Source organism: Falco peregrinus, chromosome 11 (assembly GCF_023634155.1).
Source record: "Falco peregrinus isolate bFalPer1 chromosome 11, bFalPer1.pri, whole genome shotgun sequence".
Lineage (NCBI taxonomy): Eukaryota > Metazoa > Chordata > Aves > Falconiformes > Falconidae > Falco > Falco peregrinus.
In genome coordinates, this window is record NC_073731.1 from 16,459,182 (window position 1) to 16,476,586 (window position 17,405).

The 17,405-nt window shown below is 41.0% G+C and overlaps 1 protein-coding gene and 1 long non-coding RNA gene across 2 annotated transcripts in view; both read left to right on the forward strand.

Annotated features, from left to right (window-relative positions):
- The window catches only part of PPP1CB (protein phosphatase 1 catalytic subunit beta), a 29,616-nt gene extending 24,936 nt beyond the window's left edge, over window positions 1-4,680 (forward strand). The window contains exons 6-8 of the mRNA XM_055816014.1: window positions 453-604; window positions 2,171-2,305; window positions 2,931-4,680. Of these exons, the coding sequence (XP_055671989.1) occupies window positions 453-604; window positions 2,171-2,305; window positions 2,931-3,035 (392 nt within the window). The 3' untranslated portion in view covers window positions 3,036-4,680. The remainder of the gene's footprint in view (window positions 1-452; window positions 605-2,170; window positions 2,306-2,930) is intronic.
- Window positions 4,681-12,512: 7,832 nt separating this feature from the next.
- LOC114012542 (uncharacterized) overlaps window positions 12,513-17,405 on the forward strand; it is a 65,486-nt gene continuing 60,593 nt past the window's right edge. The window contains exon 1 of the long non-coding RNA XR_008749151.1: window positions 12,513-13,257. This is a non-coding gene — a long non-coding RNA (uncharacterized LOC114012542). The remainder of the gene's footprint in view (window positions 13,258-17,405) is intronic.

A 17,405-nucleotide genomic window follows, 5' to 3' on the forward strand; every position in this document is an offset into this window, starting at 1 on the left:
GAATCAAATCTGTTCCATGTTCAGAAGCTTGTGGTACGAGTTTATTTGCTGTACTTAATGACTGGCTTTGCGTAGGATTTTAAAATTTACTGCCGCTTTCAAACTAAGCTTTCTTGGTGACCTGTGGCATTTAAAATGCACTCACTGCAGTATTTTTAAATCTCTGATGCTCACTGTAAACATGCTGAATATTACAATTAAATATTATTTCAGGGAATTCTTTGGCTCTGACTTGTTTCATTTCAAGGTACTAGCAGCGGGGAGGGGGGAAAAAGATCTCCAGGCTTAAACAGACCATATCTTTTAACTGAGTCACAGTTTAAGTACTGCTAAATTTGTTGCGAAGGCTTATTTTCTTTGAAGAGCTGCTCTGATAATTAGTGTAAAATAGTTTTATTGCATAGAATGATACCTCCTAAGACCGGTGTCTTCACTTGTATTATCTTTCAAAGGCTTGCTCTGTGACCTGCTGTGGTCTGACCCAGACAAAGATGTGCAAGGTTGGGGTGAAAATGATCGTGGGGTCTCTTTCACTTTTGGTGCTGATGTGGTCAGTAAATTTCTGAATCGTCACGATCTGGATTTGATCTGTCGAGCTCACCAGGTATGAATTATGCTGCTGTCTCTTAAAACCTCTTGTAGACTTCATGCCTCTGCTGCTTATCAGTAGGACATATTTGAAACTTGTGTTGCATTGTGTTACTGTTAGAAAGAAAAAAAAAAAAATCCTAGTAAAGGGGGACTATAAGGCAGTGTCCTCTTGACTCATACTGAACTGAGTGTTTACTGTCTGTGAAGCAAAATGCTAGCACTAGATTTCTGCATTGGTCTTTGTTTTGTATTGTCTGTTTCGTTACTGTTGTATATGGATGTCAGAGGTGAAGTGTCCAGGTTTAAAGTGGCAAAGTGACTTGAACTCACTTTGTACACTAAGTTTCAGAGCTCTTCCATTTCAGTAGTAGTCTTCTCTGGCCGTTGTGGCTTAAACTGTCTCTGCTTCACTTCGTGGAAGTAATAAATGTATTTTGAATGTTTCTATAAACAAGTCTGTACATAAAAACTTTCAGTTGCCTTCATTTTGATTCAGTTATCTGGACTACTTTGGCACAGATAGTTTGAATTACTGAAATGTGTGGAAAGCAAGGTTATTTTTATCTTTTAAGTACACTTTCTTGCAATTTTAAGTTGCTTTATGCAGGTGTCCTAGTTAGGTGGACATTAGGTTTCAGTTCCCAGTGTAACGTTTCAGTTGCATTATATAGTCAATATTAAAAGCTCTCTCCTGCTGTGAAACAAAAATAGGCTTTTTATTCTGTGTCACTTAGGCTTGGGGGTACTATCAGAACACTTATTTCTCCTTGCAATTTTACTGCTAAACATTAGAGAAGATTAGTCAGTGTAAAGAATTAATATTAAGATTTCTCAGCTGCTGATCAAGATGGCTACCAATTTCCTGTATTCATAGTCACTTGAGTTCTTTATAGAAGTAGTATAACATCTTTTAAAAAGATCATGGAGATTGGACCAAAGCAAGCAGTTGGTGCGCTAGTTTCACTACATTACAACGTGAGGCTTCTATATTGGGGAAGAGGGAATATCCTTAGCTGATGAATCATACTATTTACACTATTTTAAAGCTGAATTATGCTCTTAGAGAAAATACAATGGAACCACTTTGCTTTTAAAGCATCAAAATTGTAAAAAACCCTGCATTTGAGCTTTGTACATCAACACTTTTGTGAATGTTGAAACTTGACAGTTACAGTTGGAATGAAGATGGTATCCAGATCTTGTGTGCTCTTAACTAACAGGTCAAACATCCAAATACTGTGTATAAACCATAATATGCTGGGAATCTTTAAACTGGCAGTGCATAATAGGATTTCAGGTATAAAAATACCGATCGGTCAAGCTGATGCATATTTAGGTTTAGAAGTGTCAGACAGAGTAAGCTACCTGGTCTGGCACTCGGTGTCCAGATGAGACAAAATGATTGAATCTTCCTGTCTGAAAGCCAAGGCCTAAAATACCTTTTTGATGAATTCTTGTCATCTCTTTAAGTTCTGTTTGTCTCAAGACTGGCTTTTTTCTTCAAAATTTGTAAATTTTTTTTCTTCAAAATTTGTAAATTTTTTTTTGTGAGCTGTATTGATTTCTCCGGTGTTGACAGGTGGTTGAAGATGGATATGAATTCTTTGCTAAACGGCAGTTGGTCACCCTATTCTCAGCTCCAAATTATTGTGGAGAGTTTGACAATGCAGGGGGCATGATGAGTGTGGATGAAACTCTGATGTGTTCCTTTCAGGTATGATATATTTGTACATTAAGTATTACTTTAGGTGTTGGGCTACATGGACTGAGTTAGTCTGCTTATTGATACTTACGGTTAGCCTAGGGTAATTAGAGTAATAATTTGAGCTACGGAAAGGACTGCACAGCAGGCTGGTATTTGTGGATAATTAGAACAGCAAACCGACTGTTCTCCAGAGAACTATGTGGGATTCACTATTTTACAAACTCCTGCATATGAAGTTATTCCCTTTATTCAGATGGTCATTTAAAAGTTTAATTAGGTGATTCTTTTCAGTCATACCTAGTGATCAGAGTGCGTAACTATGCAGTCTAATGGACTATTGGAATCCTTTTAGTGTGGTTACTCTGATCAGCTTCTAATCCCTACTCCTTCCTGGACATGTTTTCAGCCCTTTTTCTTTCCCCTTCCCACCCCAGTGTAGCGTAGAACTAAAAGGATTTAGAAGTAGTGCTATTGTTGTATGTAGTATTAAGAAATCTTTAAGATGATGATGTGATTTTTCCCCCACCCACCCTCACCCCTTGTTCCTGCTGAATGAGATTTCATGTTGGGTTAACAGTATTTGAAATGTTCTTAGTTGTCATTGACTCAAAATAATTTCTTTATTTTCTCTAAGATATTGAAACCATCTGAAAAGAAAGCCAAGTACCAGTATGGTGGACTGAATTCTGGGCGTCCAGTCACTCCACCTCGCACAGCTAATCCACCGAAGAAGAGGTGAAGAAAGGAATAATGTAGAAACATCATCAGATCTGTCAAGGACAAAACTCCATATTACAGTATATAATAAGTGTGCACTGTAAAACCATCCAGCCATTTGACACCCTTTATGATGTCACACATTTAACTTAAAGAGACGGGTAAAGGATCTTTATTAATTTTTTTCTAGTAGAAAGATGTGCGACACTATTGTAACAAGTATAGCTCCAAGTTCTAATATCCAGCATAGAGTAAAAAAAAAATTAGGAAAAAACTATTGCAACTACATATTCACATTTACCACGGTTTTTAAAGTTGACCAACATCCCAGTTAAAACTTGATGTAATAGTTAAACCAGATGAGAGCATGATGTTCCATTTGTGTAATGTGGTCTTATTGTTGCTTGATTGCTTTTACTTTGGTTATTTTGTAGCTAGAATGATGCAAATATGGTATCTAGTCTTATTTCACGGCTCTCTCTTTGAAATTGAAATAAGGAAGGGGCTTTTTAGAACAACCATGGATCTCCTATCCTCCCCCTTGCCCCCTGTTCTCCATAATAATGCCACCTGAATGTGTGCCCCATTATAATGCAAAGTTTATAGTATGGTAGTGATTAAAAGGCAAACTTAAGTCCAAAACGGGCAGACTGGACAACCTGACAGCCAACATAAATTGAGACAGAAAAACCTGTCTTGACTTTGACTTAAACTGCCACACAATTAATTTGTGCACTACACGATTTTAAATTATTGACGTTACACTGTGCTATGGCACTAGATTTAACTTAGGACAAAAATGGTATTGCCTATTAGTTGGTAACTTGATTATGTGGTACCTTGGCTTTAGTTTTATTAGCATGAAACACCTTTGGCATGCTTAGCTTCCAGGTAACTCCCTACCTGCATCAAAATTCATCTTACATAGTTCCACAGAACATGAAGATCCTTTTTTGCTAAGCCTTTGAAAGCTGACATTCTTTTTCATAAGAGGGTGTGTTTAAGTGGATATTCATCAACAGACAGTAGGCTAGCTGAGGAGTGGTGAGCTGAAAATGCTATAGGAATGTCCAACATGATTATAAGGCTTATGTCACTTAGGATTATATCCTTTGGATTTTCATGATCAAATTTCATATACTATTGTATAGACTTCTGCTTTGTAGTGTACTATAGTAGCAATAATTTCTGTACATGATCAAGAGTTATGCAGTATTTCTTTTCACTTCTCTCCTTTCTTAAAAAGAGTTAACATTGGCAAATGGCAAGATTCAGAGAAGATACAGAATTTATAGTGGATAAATGAAAGGCACAGATTTGTGATGCTTTAGGATGCAATACTTATTGGACATAACTACAAAAGCTTTTATTGAATATTGTCAAATTTGTAAGATTCTTTGGGGGAAGGCTTCAGATTTATACCATTCTAAATGTGCATCAGTAGATGTAAAACTTTTGACTTCAGTATTGTCTTTGAAAATGTTAAATTGAGGATTCTGGTAACTTACATTTTATGAACTGGCACATTATATAATGCAAGAGATATATTGATTTCTGACACAGTGAGCAAGTTCTTTAAAATGGATTTAAGTCTTTTCTAATTCCATTTTGTTTTAAATGCATATTTTAAATGTAGGTTTTTCATTTAGTAAAAGTTGTCTAATTCATTTGAATGAAGTCTGACTGGTTATTTTAACATATCTTACTGTTACTCAAGAAGTGTGGAGTTTGTTGATCTTAAAAGAAACAAAAACACAACAAAGAAACAACTAAGCCAAATCTTATAGTGTATACATCTGTTAACGATTTATATTGCGTTGGTCTGTGGTTACAATGGTTTGTTTTACACCACCTTGAAGTAAGCACCAGCTTCAATACATAGGATAAAATGTAGACTTCTTCCAATATTGCTTGAAAATGCTTGTTTTTGAAAGTCAGTGATGAAAGCTGTTTAAATGAGAGTAATTTTGGTTTGTGACAGGGTAATCAATGAATCTATTGTGTAGGCCTTGACAGGGTAACATCCTGCTCTGAAGTCATTGTTTACTTGAGGTGTCGTTTTACAAGTTTTGAAAATGCTGGGTTTTACCAAGTGCCAGCCTCTGTTGTAAGAAGCATCATGTTACCAAACATCTGGATTATTCTTTTCCATTTTTCCCTTAGTTTTTTGAACAATGTCTTCTGTATCGTGAAATGTCCAGATATAAACCTGTATGTTACATTGAGTATCTAACATGCTCATTTGTATTACAGATGCTATGTCAACAGGAAAATAAAGTCTTCAGGCCACCTTATGTGTCCTAAAGAAATAGGAATGTCTTAGTTTATTTTATGGCACTAGAAAGCCAGATCTGGTGATGGTATTCTGAATAATTCCTTTTTTTGTATAGCAGCGATCACTTGCAAAGGATTTGAGTGCTGTTTTGATGTCTGGGGAGTTGGGATGTCTGCTAACATCCCATATATGTTGTGAAAAAAACCCATGATTTCATACCTAACCCCTACAGATAGGATTGATATTCTATACTAAAAGAAATCAGGAGCATCAGATACCTAATGGAATTGGCCATACCAATTCAGCTGATGTTTACAGTGTGAATATAGACCTTTAGTATTTTTGCTGTTGTCCATACTGGAAGAGGTAGAAATTATACTCGGATAAAATTAACTCTTTCTTCCATGGAAATCGCTGGTGGTCTAATTGCTAGTAAGTTTTTTCCCCAATAAAAAGCTTGTCTGTACAAGCCTAATATGCTGCTAAAATAGCACAGCGTTAGTGTGCTAGGAAGTAACAGGATTCTCAAATGAGCTGTTAAGAGGCACATAAAATGTTACACTGTTGCAGGGATATTTTTACATGTTCTTCCCCTACCCCCTTTTATCTGACAGTAATATCCATTACTGATTTCATAGTAGAGTACAACATGGCACATAGCCTCTTGTCTTGTTCCTTTTTGGTTGACAGGCATTTTGTGATTTCAAAACACTAGAGAAATACGTGCTTGAATCTAATTTAAAATACTGCTGCAAGGAGTGCTTCTTTGGTCTCTCTTGCATTGATTGATATGAGAATCTTATTTTACATCGCTTTTTTATTTTTGAATGCTTCATAGTTGTCAGTGTTTTCTGTGCATGGAATAACCATAATTGTTTGCTGCTTTAAAGGAGGAAAGTCTTTTACATAGTTATGGTTATTGTGCTGCTCTAATACTCTGAACGCTATTTCTGTTTAGGTAACATTATTTGTACTGATCTGAATTGTTTCCAAAAAATGGTGTAGAAATAGGCTCACTGAAAACACTGTAATGGATCTTACACTAGTGGCTTCTATTCAGTTTGCTGTGTCTGGACACATAGAAGTACTTGTGGCCACTGAAGTCTGAATTGATCTTTATTGCTTCTTAGTGTGACTAACAGCAAGTGTACTGCTGCTAGGTGTCACCAAGCCTCACAGTCCTGTTAAGATGATGGTTTGCATTTGTACTGTGTTCTCTGTTGAGAGAGGAGCAAATAGATATGTCTGACATGGCTTGTACTATCCCAGTGCAGTGCATTGATGTATACTTGCCTGAGAAATGCCAATGAAAATTCTTCAGATCTGTGGAAGGAAGTTGCTTTTATAGCCTGCATCCCTGTTGTAAGGTGGTTTGAAGGTAGAGATCCTCTCTGTTATGTTCTGCCGAAAGATGATAGAAGTAAGAGTTGATGAAGAGGGCATCTTATATGAAGAAGTATTGCTGTCTGTGGCATATCTTTTGATAAGTCCAAGACGATATTTCCATCGTACCGTGGAAGCTGCCATACTACATTTTCTGGCACTGTATGTGGTTGGTTTGGCGTTGGCAGACATGTTTTTTGCTCTGTAGTAATGGAAATAAAAAGATACTACTGCTATGGAATATGGTTGAACTGAAGGTGACCTGAGAGTAACAATTTGGCATAGCTGGGATTTTCAGAATATGTAGATGACAAACAGAAATATCCCATGCTTAGCCTTTGGTGTAAAGCTCAAACATTAACACAAAAGGGTACCTGCTTTGTACAGGCTTAAGTAGATAATAGTTGTAAAAACCTAGCCTTTAACTGGGTGTTGAATTTATTCCTGGCAAACTGTCAGTGTTGTATCCATGGCTGGTGTTTCTGGAACTTCCCTTGCTGTCAGGTTTGGAGATGAAGACACTTTATACAAACCTGACAGGTAACGTTACAGCTTAGCAAAGAGCAGAGGCAAAGTGATACTGTCAATATTGTATTGCTTTTGAACTTGTTTGAGTTGTAACTTGATTAGTGATTGGCATCCATCAGCTTTGTAATTTACATAAGAATAAATGTGAGTATTTGGCTTCAGATGAACTGGTGAAAAAGCCAGGGTGAGAAAGTGGCTCCTTATGCTAGAGCAGAGATGGTTGCAGCAGTCAAATGTCTCTTGAGGCCACATGGGTTAATATGCTTTAAAGAGCAACCTGGGTTTTTAATACAAAACAGTTGCAATGAAGGTCGTGCACACAGTCCTTCTTGTCAATAAAAAGGAACTCAGTGAATCAAGACCAGACTTGGGATATTTAGGTGTTGCCCTGGATATTTTTCTCATGTGTCTTCTGTTTGCTTCTGCTAATTAGCAGTAACAGCTTTTGGGCTGGCTCCCAGTGCAGCTGTATGCTTTTTTTCTCTCCTGGATCATACACTGATTTTGCCTGCTTTGTTCCAAAGGTTGATCAAAGTTTTGATGACAGCATCTAGCCAGGTGGCTGCATGCAACTCATGAGCTTATAACCAAACACTCTGCTCACTGCATGCATCAGATGATCAGAGCTGAAGGAACCTCAGGCCATATTGGACTGAACACTGGAAAACCATGTGACAGTAAGTCAGTGTTGGGACGGTAAATAAGTTGCCGAGATGAGACACAAGTTTGGGTACTTTGTGTTGTTGGGGGTCTGCCATGTTCTCATCTTCCGTGGATTTCTGGAAATAGTAGTGCTTGTGCATCTTCCTTGCAGGTCCCTTGAGTTGATGGGGAAACAAAAACTGTTTGGTCACCTGTTCTGTATCTTAATGTGCCTTGTTAAAATAAATAATGACCATAGAATGGTTTGGGTTGGAAGGGACCTTAAAGATCATTTAGTTCCAACCCTCCTGCCATGGGCAGAGACACTTTCCACTGGACCAGGTTGCTCCAAGCCCCATCCAGCCTGGCCTTGAGCACTGCCAGGGATGGGGCATCCACAGCTGCTCTGGGAAACCTGTTCCAGTGTCCTGCCACCCTCATGCTGAAGAATCTTTCTTACATCCAATCTAAATCTGCCCTCTTCCAGTTCAAAGCCATCACCCCTTGTCCTGTCGCCACATGCCCTTGTACAAAGTCCCTCCCCACTTTGCTGCAGGCCCCTTTAGGCACTGGAAGGCTGCAGTAAGGTGTCCCCGGAGCCTTCTCTTCTCCAGGCTGAACCACCCCAACCCCCTCAGCCTGTCTTCAGATGAGAGGTGCTCCAGCCCTCTGACCATCTTCATGGCCTCCTCTGGGCTTGCTTCTACAGGTCCGTGTCCTTATGCTGGGGACCCCAGAGCTGAACGTGCTACTCCAGGTGGGGTCTCTGGAGTGGAGCAGAGGGGGAGAATCACCTCCCTTGTCCTGCTGGCCATGCTGCTTTTGATGCAGCCCAGGACACAGTTGGCTTTCTGGGCTGCAGGCACACATTGCTGGGTCATATTGAGCTTCTTGTCCACCAACACCCCCAAGTCTTTCCTCAGGGCTGCTCTCAATCTGTTTTCCACCAGCCTGCATCTGTGCTTGGGATTGCCCTGACCCATGTTAATGACCTCAATGTGTTAATTGGTAATGAGGACAAAATTGCATTCTTTTCCAGTGTCCTGTTTGAACTCGGTAATCTTGGCACCTGTATGTCCTAAGAAATGAAAATTTTAAAATACAATTCAAAATAACCATTTACCCTTGCCCAACATATGGCTTATAGTCATCTTTTCCAAGGAAAACTCCTACTGCTGCCTGAAACAGTCTGAACAGGTGGAGCTTTAAGCAGGGTGTATGCACTGCATGTGGCCTAGCACAGCACCCTTGCCGTGTCCTGCTCCTTAATTAACGCAATCTGCAGCCCAAGCTTCTTGTTTGGCTTACTGCAGGCTCAGTCTTAGAAGCAACCTTATCAGAAAGCAGGTGCTAAATAGGTCCAGCTGCTAATAAAGATCAGCAAAAGCTGTTCTGTATCTCTGGGTGGAGATACAAACTTTATGTTAAAGATGAGAAAAGCTCCCAAGCAGAGCTGTAGAAACAAGCACCACTCGTCTGTCCTATTTCAAGGTGATTTTTCATGCCCAGATGTTAAGTTTCAGTGTCTTAACTTGAGTTACTGTTAAATGGAGGACGTAAAGCAAATCGGTGGGGTTACAACTCCTGCTGTTACAGGTAGCTGATACTCAAAACTAGTAAGTTATATTTACAGAGAGTAACATAATGAAGTTACTGGGTTTTTTCCTTGAATTTTGCCTGCTCATGATGCTTTAAAGTTTTGGATCTTCAGGGTGCAGGAGAGAATGCTGTAGGTAGACCCAATTAATTACTGAAAAGGCTTAGCCAGAAAAACAATGGTATCTTGTGGGCAGACCCGTACAGCTCATGACATGAAGCAGAGGAGCACACAACACTGATGAATGCGGAGGACAGCCTTGCCAAGTAAATATATTCCGGTGTAATGTGTTTCTCCATCACTTTAAAAGTCCCAACAAGCATATTGTAATGTGAAACTAGTTACAAGTATTTCACATTGCTCCTTCCGACTGCTTCCTAGCATCATTTCTGCAGTTCCTCGTATAGGTCCCTCATTGTCTTGTTGAATTTCTGGCCATGTATAAATCAGTCATTTTCCACTAGCTACCCTGGAATATTTTTTGTTTATACTTCAGGCTGCTATCCTTGAGTGGCTTTCTGCACCTTCTGCAAAGATGGAACATCTGTCACTCCTGTGTAATGCTGGGAGAGGGAGCACGTTATGAGAATTACGTTTTAGTGGGTATCTTAACTGCACCTTAATTGCATCAAGCTTTCAGGAGACTGGGTTAAGAGAATGAGCTGTAAGACTTAAGGACCCATTGTGTTGAAGCAGTGATGGAGAACAAACACCTCATTGAATTATTTCCTACTCAGAGGCTCTTACCTAAAGGTACAGCAACAAATAACTGACATGCTAGTCTTGGAGGCTTTTACCTTGCCTTTACCACCTAGAGTAAGAAGACATATTCTTTTCCTTGGTCTGTCTTGTGGATGCTAATGCTACACAAGAATTTTAACACGCTTCATGAAAAAGACCCAATCCAGTTGACATAATTTTTTTCATGTTAGAAGTGGTCTAGCATGCAGGTGACATCTAGTGGTTGAAGGCCAGTGGATGAAAAGCTGTCAGTGCAGAACTGGCACTTTATGTTGGTCCTGTACTTGCCTGATGTGGAAAGTTTGTCCCTTGAGCAGTACCGAAGTACGTCCATAGTGCATGACTTCAAAATAACCCAGAGCTTGCTGCACTGAAACCAGGCTTGCCTCAGTTAGGTGTGCACATTTATTTCCCTTGAAGTTGGCAGACTTCATGAGGTCTATTAAAATTATCTGAGGATTCTGAATGGAAAAAAAAAAAATATCAGAGGTGCCATGAAAAGCATAGAAAAGGTAGGCTTTGTCTTAGGCGAAGTTTTCTAGGTTTCTTCCCCGCTCTGGAATCTTTTGTTCCCAAGTCTAACAGAGTAAGGTGATAAATTTTCAGTGATTAGAGGAGAACTGGTGAAAAAAATGTAAGATGTAGTATGTTTAGATCTGATGTAAAATAATATGACTACATAGAAGGAAAAAAAAAAATTGGCTTTGGCTTAGGTGTGGTGAGCTTAATTGGGAGATGCTATCAGAATAGGGCTGGTATTAAATTGGAATACCTTATCTACCCAAATGTTACATAATTTGTGTTGCTTTTAATTAAGCAGTTCTTCCTCTGCTTCAACCATGGGCTTGGTATCACAGGCATATACTGTGGAAAAGCAATTTGTGGAGTTTAGACCTGATTTGAGGGAATCAGTTGATACTCGGCCACGTTCCACTAGTTGTCTACAATGAGTTGCTCTTGGAAAGCTGTATCTACACGAGTGTGTTAGAGCAATTATGAAGTGAATCCTCCTGATTGTCCTTGTATACTGGTTTGGACTGCAGAACTTGTGCTGTTCTATGCAAATTAGATCTTTTGATTTAGTTTCATGCAAAGGTGATTTGTTCCTAGTGTATGTCCGTGGTGTCAGTGATCCAGACTACTGAGTGGGCCATACCACTGTGAAGTCTCCTTCACAAGCAAGAATCGGTGACGTACGGGTGGTACACAGGTAGAATGGAATCAAAATGTGAAAAGCCAATGTGACACTGAAATGCTTCCCGTGCTGTGTAAAGTCGAACTGGCACCCGCACTTCTGAGATTGTCAAGTGTCTGTTACTCGCCTGTTCTACAACCTACACAGTGGTTTACTCTGGAACCTTTCCACTCGTTCTGTTGTTCTCCTCTTGCACCTGTGTTTTTGGTGTCTCTTTTCTGACTGCTTTCCTACCCAGGAGTGGAAAGGTCTTTTTGGCCTCCCAGGTCACACCTGATATGCAAGGGAATACTAATTTTCAATCTGTTGTGAGGGCTGAGATCCGAGTGGCTGGATAACCTAGCAGCAGGAGGTGGCAGCTGTGTATCTCAATAGGCACTGACTACCAGAAGACCAGCAGCTGAGGTATGTATACAGTTCAAGAAGGTAGAAGGAAGTCTTCCTGCAGATCAGGGCAACAACCGGATTTTGAGGTGTCGTAAGCATGTGTCCTCGCGGCAGTGAGACTGGAGATGTATTTGGAAGCATACAGCCTCCTGTGTGTGTAGCAACTGAGACGGAGCCCAGGTGCATGTACTGCTTTCCTGTACATGTTGTTAGGGTGAAGGCGGTAGGACAGGTATGTGAGGCTTCAGTTGGAACTAGGACATGGGTCCAAAGTGCGTGGAGAGGCAGTATGTTGCTACTCTGAGCAGGAGGGCTGTTCTGGGTCTTTAAAAGCAGTGCCATATGGCTGTGACCTGTAGGAGAAGTCTAATGAAACTGTTTTGTCTCAAAGTGCTGATTTCTAGACGTGAGGTCTCTCCAAGGGACTAAGCAAACTGCGCACAAGGATGATGTGCTTCTGTTACCTTCCTCGGCTCCAAGAGGCAATGCAGCCTTTATCCTTCCACAAACGCTGTAGGGAATGAGCTAATGGCACTGCGCACAACCCTGGTAGCAGCAGCGATGACCAACACTGGTTGAGGTATCAGTTCAGTGGGAGCGAGAGCCAGCTACCTGCTGACACTGCAGTAATGTTTTTCCCCCTCCACATTCCAGCAAGCCTGAAGGGTTTCGTGGCTGCCCTTCCTCGGCCAGGCCCTGGGAGCAGCAGTGTGAATTTTGCCCTAGAGGAGCTGCCTTGCACCATGGTGGGCCACTTCAGGTGGGCCACTTACTTCAGGATCAGAGGCTTGGATGTCAGGTACAGAGCTGCTGTTTCAGTAGGCAGCCTGCAGGTATGGATTGGTTGTGAGCCAAGGGCCCCCAAGGATGGCAGAAGAAAAAGGATGTGTCGTCCTGCTCGCTGGCATGGTTTTGTTCCATATATATAGCAGTCCAGTGGGAGGTAGACAAGCTTAGGTCACAACAATTTCGGGTGGTTGGTTACGAAGGGGAGGCTGTGCTGGAAGGCTGCTGCTCACAGCTGTGGTCTAAAGCAAAAGTGAGAAGGGAATGAAGAGCTTAGCTAGAGCTCAGAGTTACCTAGAACTCAAAGTTCTTGGGCAGCCTGCATGCCAGACTGCCTGCATGCTCAGGAGCAGGAGGCTGCGAGGATGGTGGGAAGACCAGTATATTCGGTAGGCATTTGATGGCCCTCCAGAGTTCCCATATCATACTCTTTGGTAGCGAGTCATGGACCGACTGCAGGAAGGAAGGTAGGTGAAGGTCAGCTTGACTCTTCTAGCAGCTTTCATGCACCTCTGGTTATCAGATGATCTCATGCTCACCAGTGTGAGAAGAGGGTATGTGGCGTGGGAGCAGACTCTATAAAGTCTCCCAGGAAGAGAAGTTTAGACACAAAGAGCTTTTTTTTTATATGGTTTTATTTATTTCAGTGTGCACAAGACCATGTCCATCTGATGTTAATGGTGGCAAGGTTGAAGGAGCTTGCATTACAGGTAAGGAGGGCAATACAGGACCTTATTTTGTAGTCTTGGAAGGGATTCTCTCCCTGTGGAGTTTTACATCTGTGTAGGAAGTTATATATTTTTGACGTATAGCTGTATAGATGTGTGGATGAAGGCTGATCCTCTAGCCTTCCTCAAAACTGGGAGTGTGATACTTGCCCCTTTGGTTAGGCCACACTGTTTGGGCTGTTAGTCCCTAGTGGGCCGTGTTGAACCCCTAGGAGAGCAAAGGGTATCGGCCCGCTTACTCCTATCTCTTTCCCTATCTCTGAAGTTGTAGGCCCCCCTGCCTCCCCCAGGGCTCTGCCTCTGCTCATCCACCTGGGGATTACGGGCCACTTCTCAGGGAATACAATTTGGATGCTTTTGCTGAGCTCACTCAGCACTTGGATTTTTGGGTTTCCACCTCAAATTACCTGGCTTCCTGACTTGTGGTTTTCTGGGGTACAGACTAAGCCATGTGTAAAGCTGGAAGGGTGTGATAATTCTGAAAAAGCTGCTTCAGCAAAGGCTGGGCTCAGAATTAATGGATGCCTTCAGCCTTCTGCTGTATTACTGGCTCAGACATCCATGGGGGATGAGTAGCACATATCTATTTTGGTTATAAAATATACGTTGAGCCCTTATAGTAGTATCTGGTAGTTGAGAACAAATAGCTTATGCCCTCAGGGCTCTGCGATGTTGACCTGAAGCTATGAAGCAGGCTGGGAGGAAAGAGAGAAACTCTGAAGTTCGTGGAAAGCTTGTGGAGACTGGATTGAGCGTACCTTGTTGGACACCTCTGGGAATCATGCAGGAGCTTGACTGTCACATACTTAGACTTGCCAGGCATGAGTTTGTTCCATACAGCGCTGCACATTCTTTTTTTTTTTTAGCTTGTAGTAGAGAAATGTTAATGGCACTAAGTATTTTTGCATTCAGATGAACTGCTGTCTCTCCCTTAAAAAAAATAATAAAATAAATTCAGTACTAGATACAGAAGTTTTTTGTCTGAGTTACCAAAATGGTCAGGAGGTGGCACCAGCCTACCACAAATGAGCATCTGAGCTCAAGGTGGCACTGGAAGGAGGCAGGTTCACTGAGCGTTTCTTCAGTGCTTGCTTAGCCACCCTTGTCTGTACAAGTCTGCTGTGTTGCGTAGGTGAAGTGCAGCGTTTTCACGTAACTTACCTAGATCAAGAACTAATTATTTGCAGGCAGTTACGGTCAGGTAATTTTTAGGGTGATTGGATGTGGTAATTTTTGTACACACTTACTCAGACTGTATTTATGTGGTTACTAATTTATGCATGTAGGTTTTCTATAGGTCACTGGTTTTAGTGTCCCAGTCTTCAAACTGAAGAAAACTTGGGTAGCTGAAGCTTTATAATGCTAATGCTTTATGAACAAGAAATGCTTGCTCCATGCTGCAAATATAATGCATTCCCGTCCCCCTTTCAGGTTAAAGTCATCTACAATCCACACAAGTATCCAAGCAATAAATCTGCCTCACAATCTTTTAAGGTAGATTAAGTATGATGGTAGAAAACAAATAGGACTTTTTGAAAATAGTGCTTGCGAGGACTAGAGCAAAGATGTGAGAGTTCCTGACTCAAGCCTCCAGTCAGGGTTACATTCCTACCTAAAGACAGTAATTGTCCTGTGTACAATACTGACAGTTGCTGGACACTATTTCCTAGTAAAGGGCTCGTGTTTTTTGGTTTTGGGTTGTGTTTGGGGTTTTTTTGGCTTGGAACTCTTCCAAAACTTTGGTTCTCCTTCAGCCTTTGTTTTATCCTGATTTCTTTTTTATTTTTTCTTTCATTTCAACCTTTTCAAACAATGAGCAATAGGAGAAGACACTTCCTCCACCCGTATCAAAGACACTGCTTTGTTCCTGTGTTTTTGCTGACCCACCAATAACACTTCTAAGCTGTAGCTGAAGAAAACACTGCGGTCCCTCCTTCACAATGGTGTTGTCATATTGACAGTAGCACTGACCTACTGCAGGGTTAACGTGCGATGCTCTCCTCACCCTAGATTGTTGGCTGCTCATCTCCCTATCCTCTTCTTATGCTTCCTAACCTCTTCTGTTTGTACTTTGATGCCTGCAATTCTTGAAATCAGTTCAAGAGCGGACAAAACAGTGCCGTTGTGAGACAAGAAAAAAAAAATAATCCTAGCTTGGCTTTATTACTAGCACATACCAGAGGATGACCTGTGCTATGCCGGGGTGATTGTTTGGAATGCTGCAGTGATCTTGCATGTGGCTTTGATAGATGATTTCTGCAAAGGCTGGGGACAAAAGCATCTGTCTCCATTCTTATTGGAGCCATTTGTTAGTATCCTGTGGCTGCCAGTAGCTGTGGAAGATCCCATGTCAACATGTTGTCCGTGAGGTAGGAGTTGAGCTTCTGAAACTTCACAAGGTGCTTCTTGCTGTTCCTGACAACAAATGTCAAGTGATTGTAATTCTCTAAAATTCAGTTTTGCATTTGTTTTGCATATGTCCCTTTTTTTAAGAAAGGCAACATGTATACTTGAATTTACATGGTATTAGCCTGTGGCGCTAAGTTATTGTACATCTCTCCATGCAGGAGGTAGCACACGCTGCCCTGTACAACTTAAGAGAGAAACAAGAACTTCAAAGTGGAGAGCACTGAACTGATACGCGTTTCTTTGAGATAGGCACCTGAGCCTACTGCTAGCTTTTACTGGAAACTACTCAAAATTCCACTCAGAAATAACATTTGAAAGTCAATTGTTTTTATACGTTTCCCTATAGGAAAAATGGAAGTGGCGTGCTGCAGTTGATGCTTACCTGTTGTTTCAGTAAGACTGGTGTTTTTGCAAGAAAATTGTTCACATATGACTTCAACCCGTTTTAGTATTTCCATTCTGGGAGTACTAAGCATTGTAGGCCTGGTGGGAAATAAGCTGTTTGTGTAGTTCCTTACCCACTTATGGTGGTCTTACTTATTTTTATGTATCCACTTTCTCCATCCTGAAAATCTGCCTTTATTTCTATTACCTCTGCTCCATGTGTATTAGTTTGTGGCTTCTGGTGATATCTCTTCTTACAGGTAGGTGTGTGTATATATACTTTTTCAAATATATCTTCTGACTCCTTTGCAGTGGAAAACTGGGTGGACGGTTCGGGGGTCGGTCAGCCCTGAATCCCAGTAGACACACAAGCTCATTAAAAACAAAAAAGCAGCAGTTTAATTGCAGTAGCATAAAGTAAAGGTAAAGGTAACTTACCTTGCTGAGGTGTTTGCATGTTCTGTGCTGCTTTAGCAAGTGTTTTACTGGATATCCAGGCTACCTATTTCAAAGCTATCTTGCTGGAGGCAGTTATGGCTGGTAATACTGTTTTATAAACAGTACAGCTTGGTGTGAACAACCCCAGGAACAAATACATCTTTGAAATGCATGGTGCTTCTGGCCAAAAGAGTAGACACAAAGTGACCTTTCATACAAAGAGTTAGAGATGTGCATTTACTCACTTAAATTTGAGCTGCAATAATTTAGGAAAATAGCATATAGAAGTTTCTGCCTAAAAGGAATTCTTCAGCTGAGTTCTGTAATCTGTAGCAAAGATACTGACAGAAATTATATTGGGTCTCTTTCTCTGTTCTCCACCAAGAAGGACTTAATCTGGCAAAGTGCTGACCCTCTTCTATTAACAACTGATATTTCCCAACAATTCAGTATCCTTCAGAAATGTTCACTTCTATAAGGACACCTGGAAATGGAAGAAATGTGGCTGTTTTCAGTGGCAGGTCATCTGTATATCAAACACCCTTTCCTTTCTTCCTAGGGTTATTTTTTGAGAACTATGGAGAAGCTGCAGGGAGAGCAGAGGACTGAGCCACAAGCCTAAACACGGGAATAGTTCGGTCTGTGTACCCTGAACACAGCATAGGTCTAAACCTCCTTGATTTCCTTTTGCAAAGACTTGAACTCTTAAGATATTACTACCTCGTGCTTCTAACCGTTCGTACCCTGTTTATGATACAGGGCAATGCAAGACTGTTTTTGGTTTGGTTTTTTTTTAAGAACTCCAAACTGTCATAGATTAGAACATTAGCTGCAGTTGTGTACCATCTGTTGTTGCCTCCTGGGCATACAAGCATGTTCCTGAATATCCCCTGTGTCAA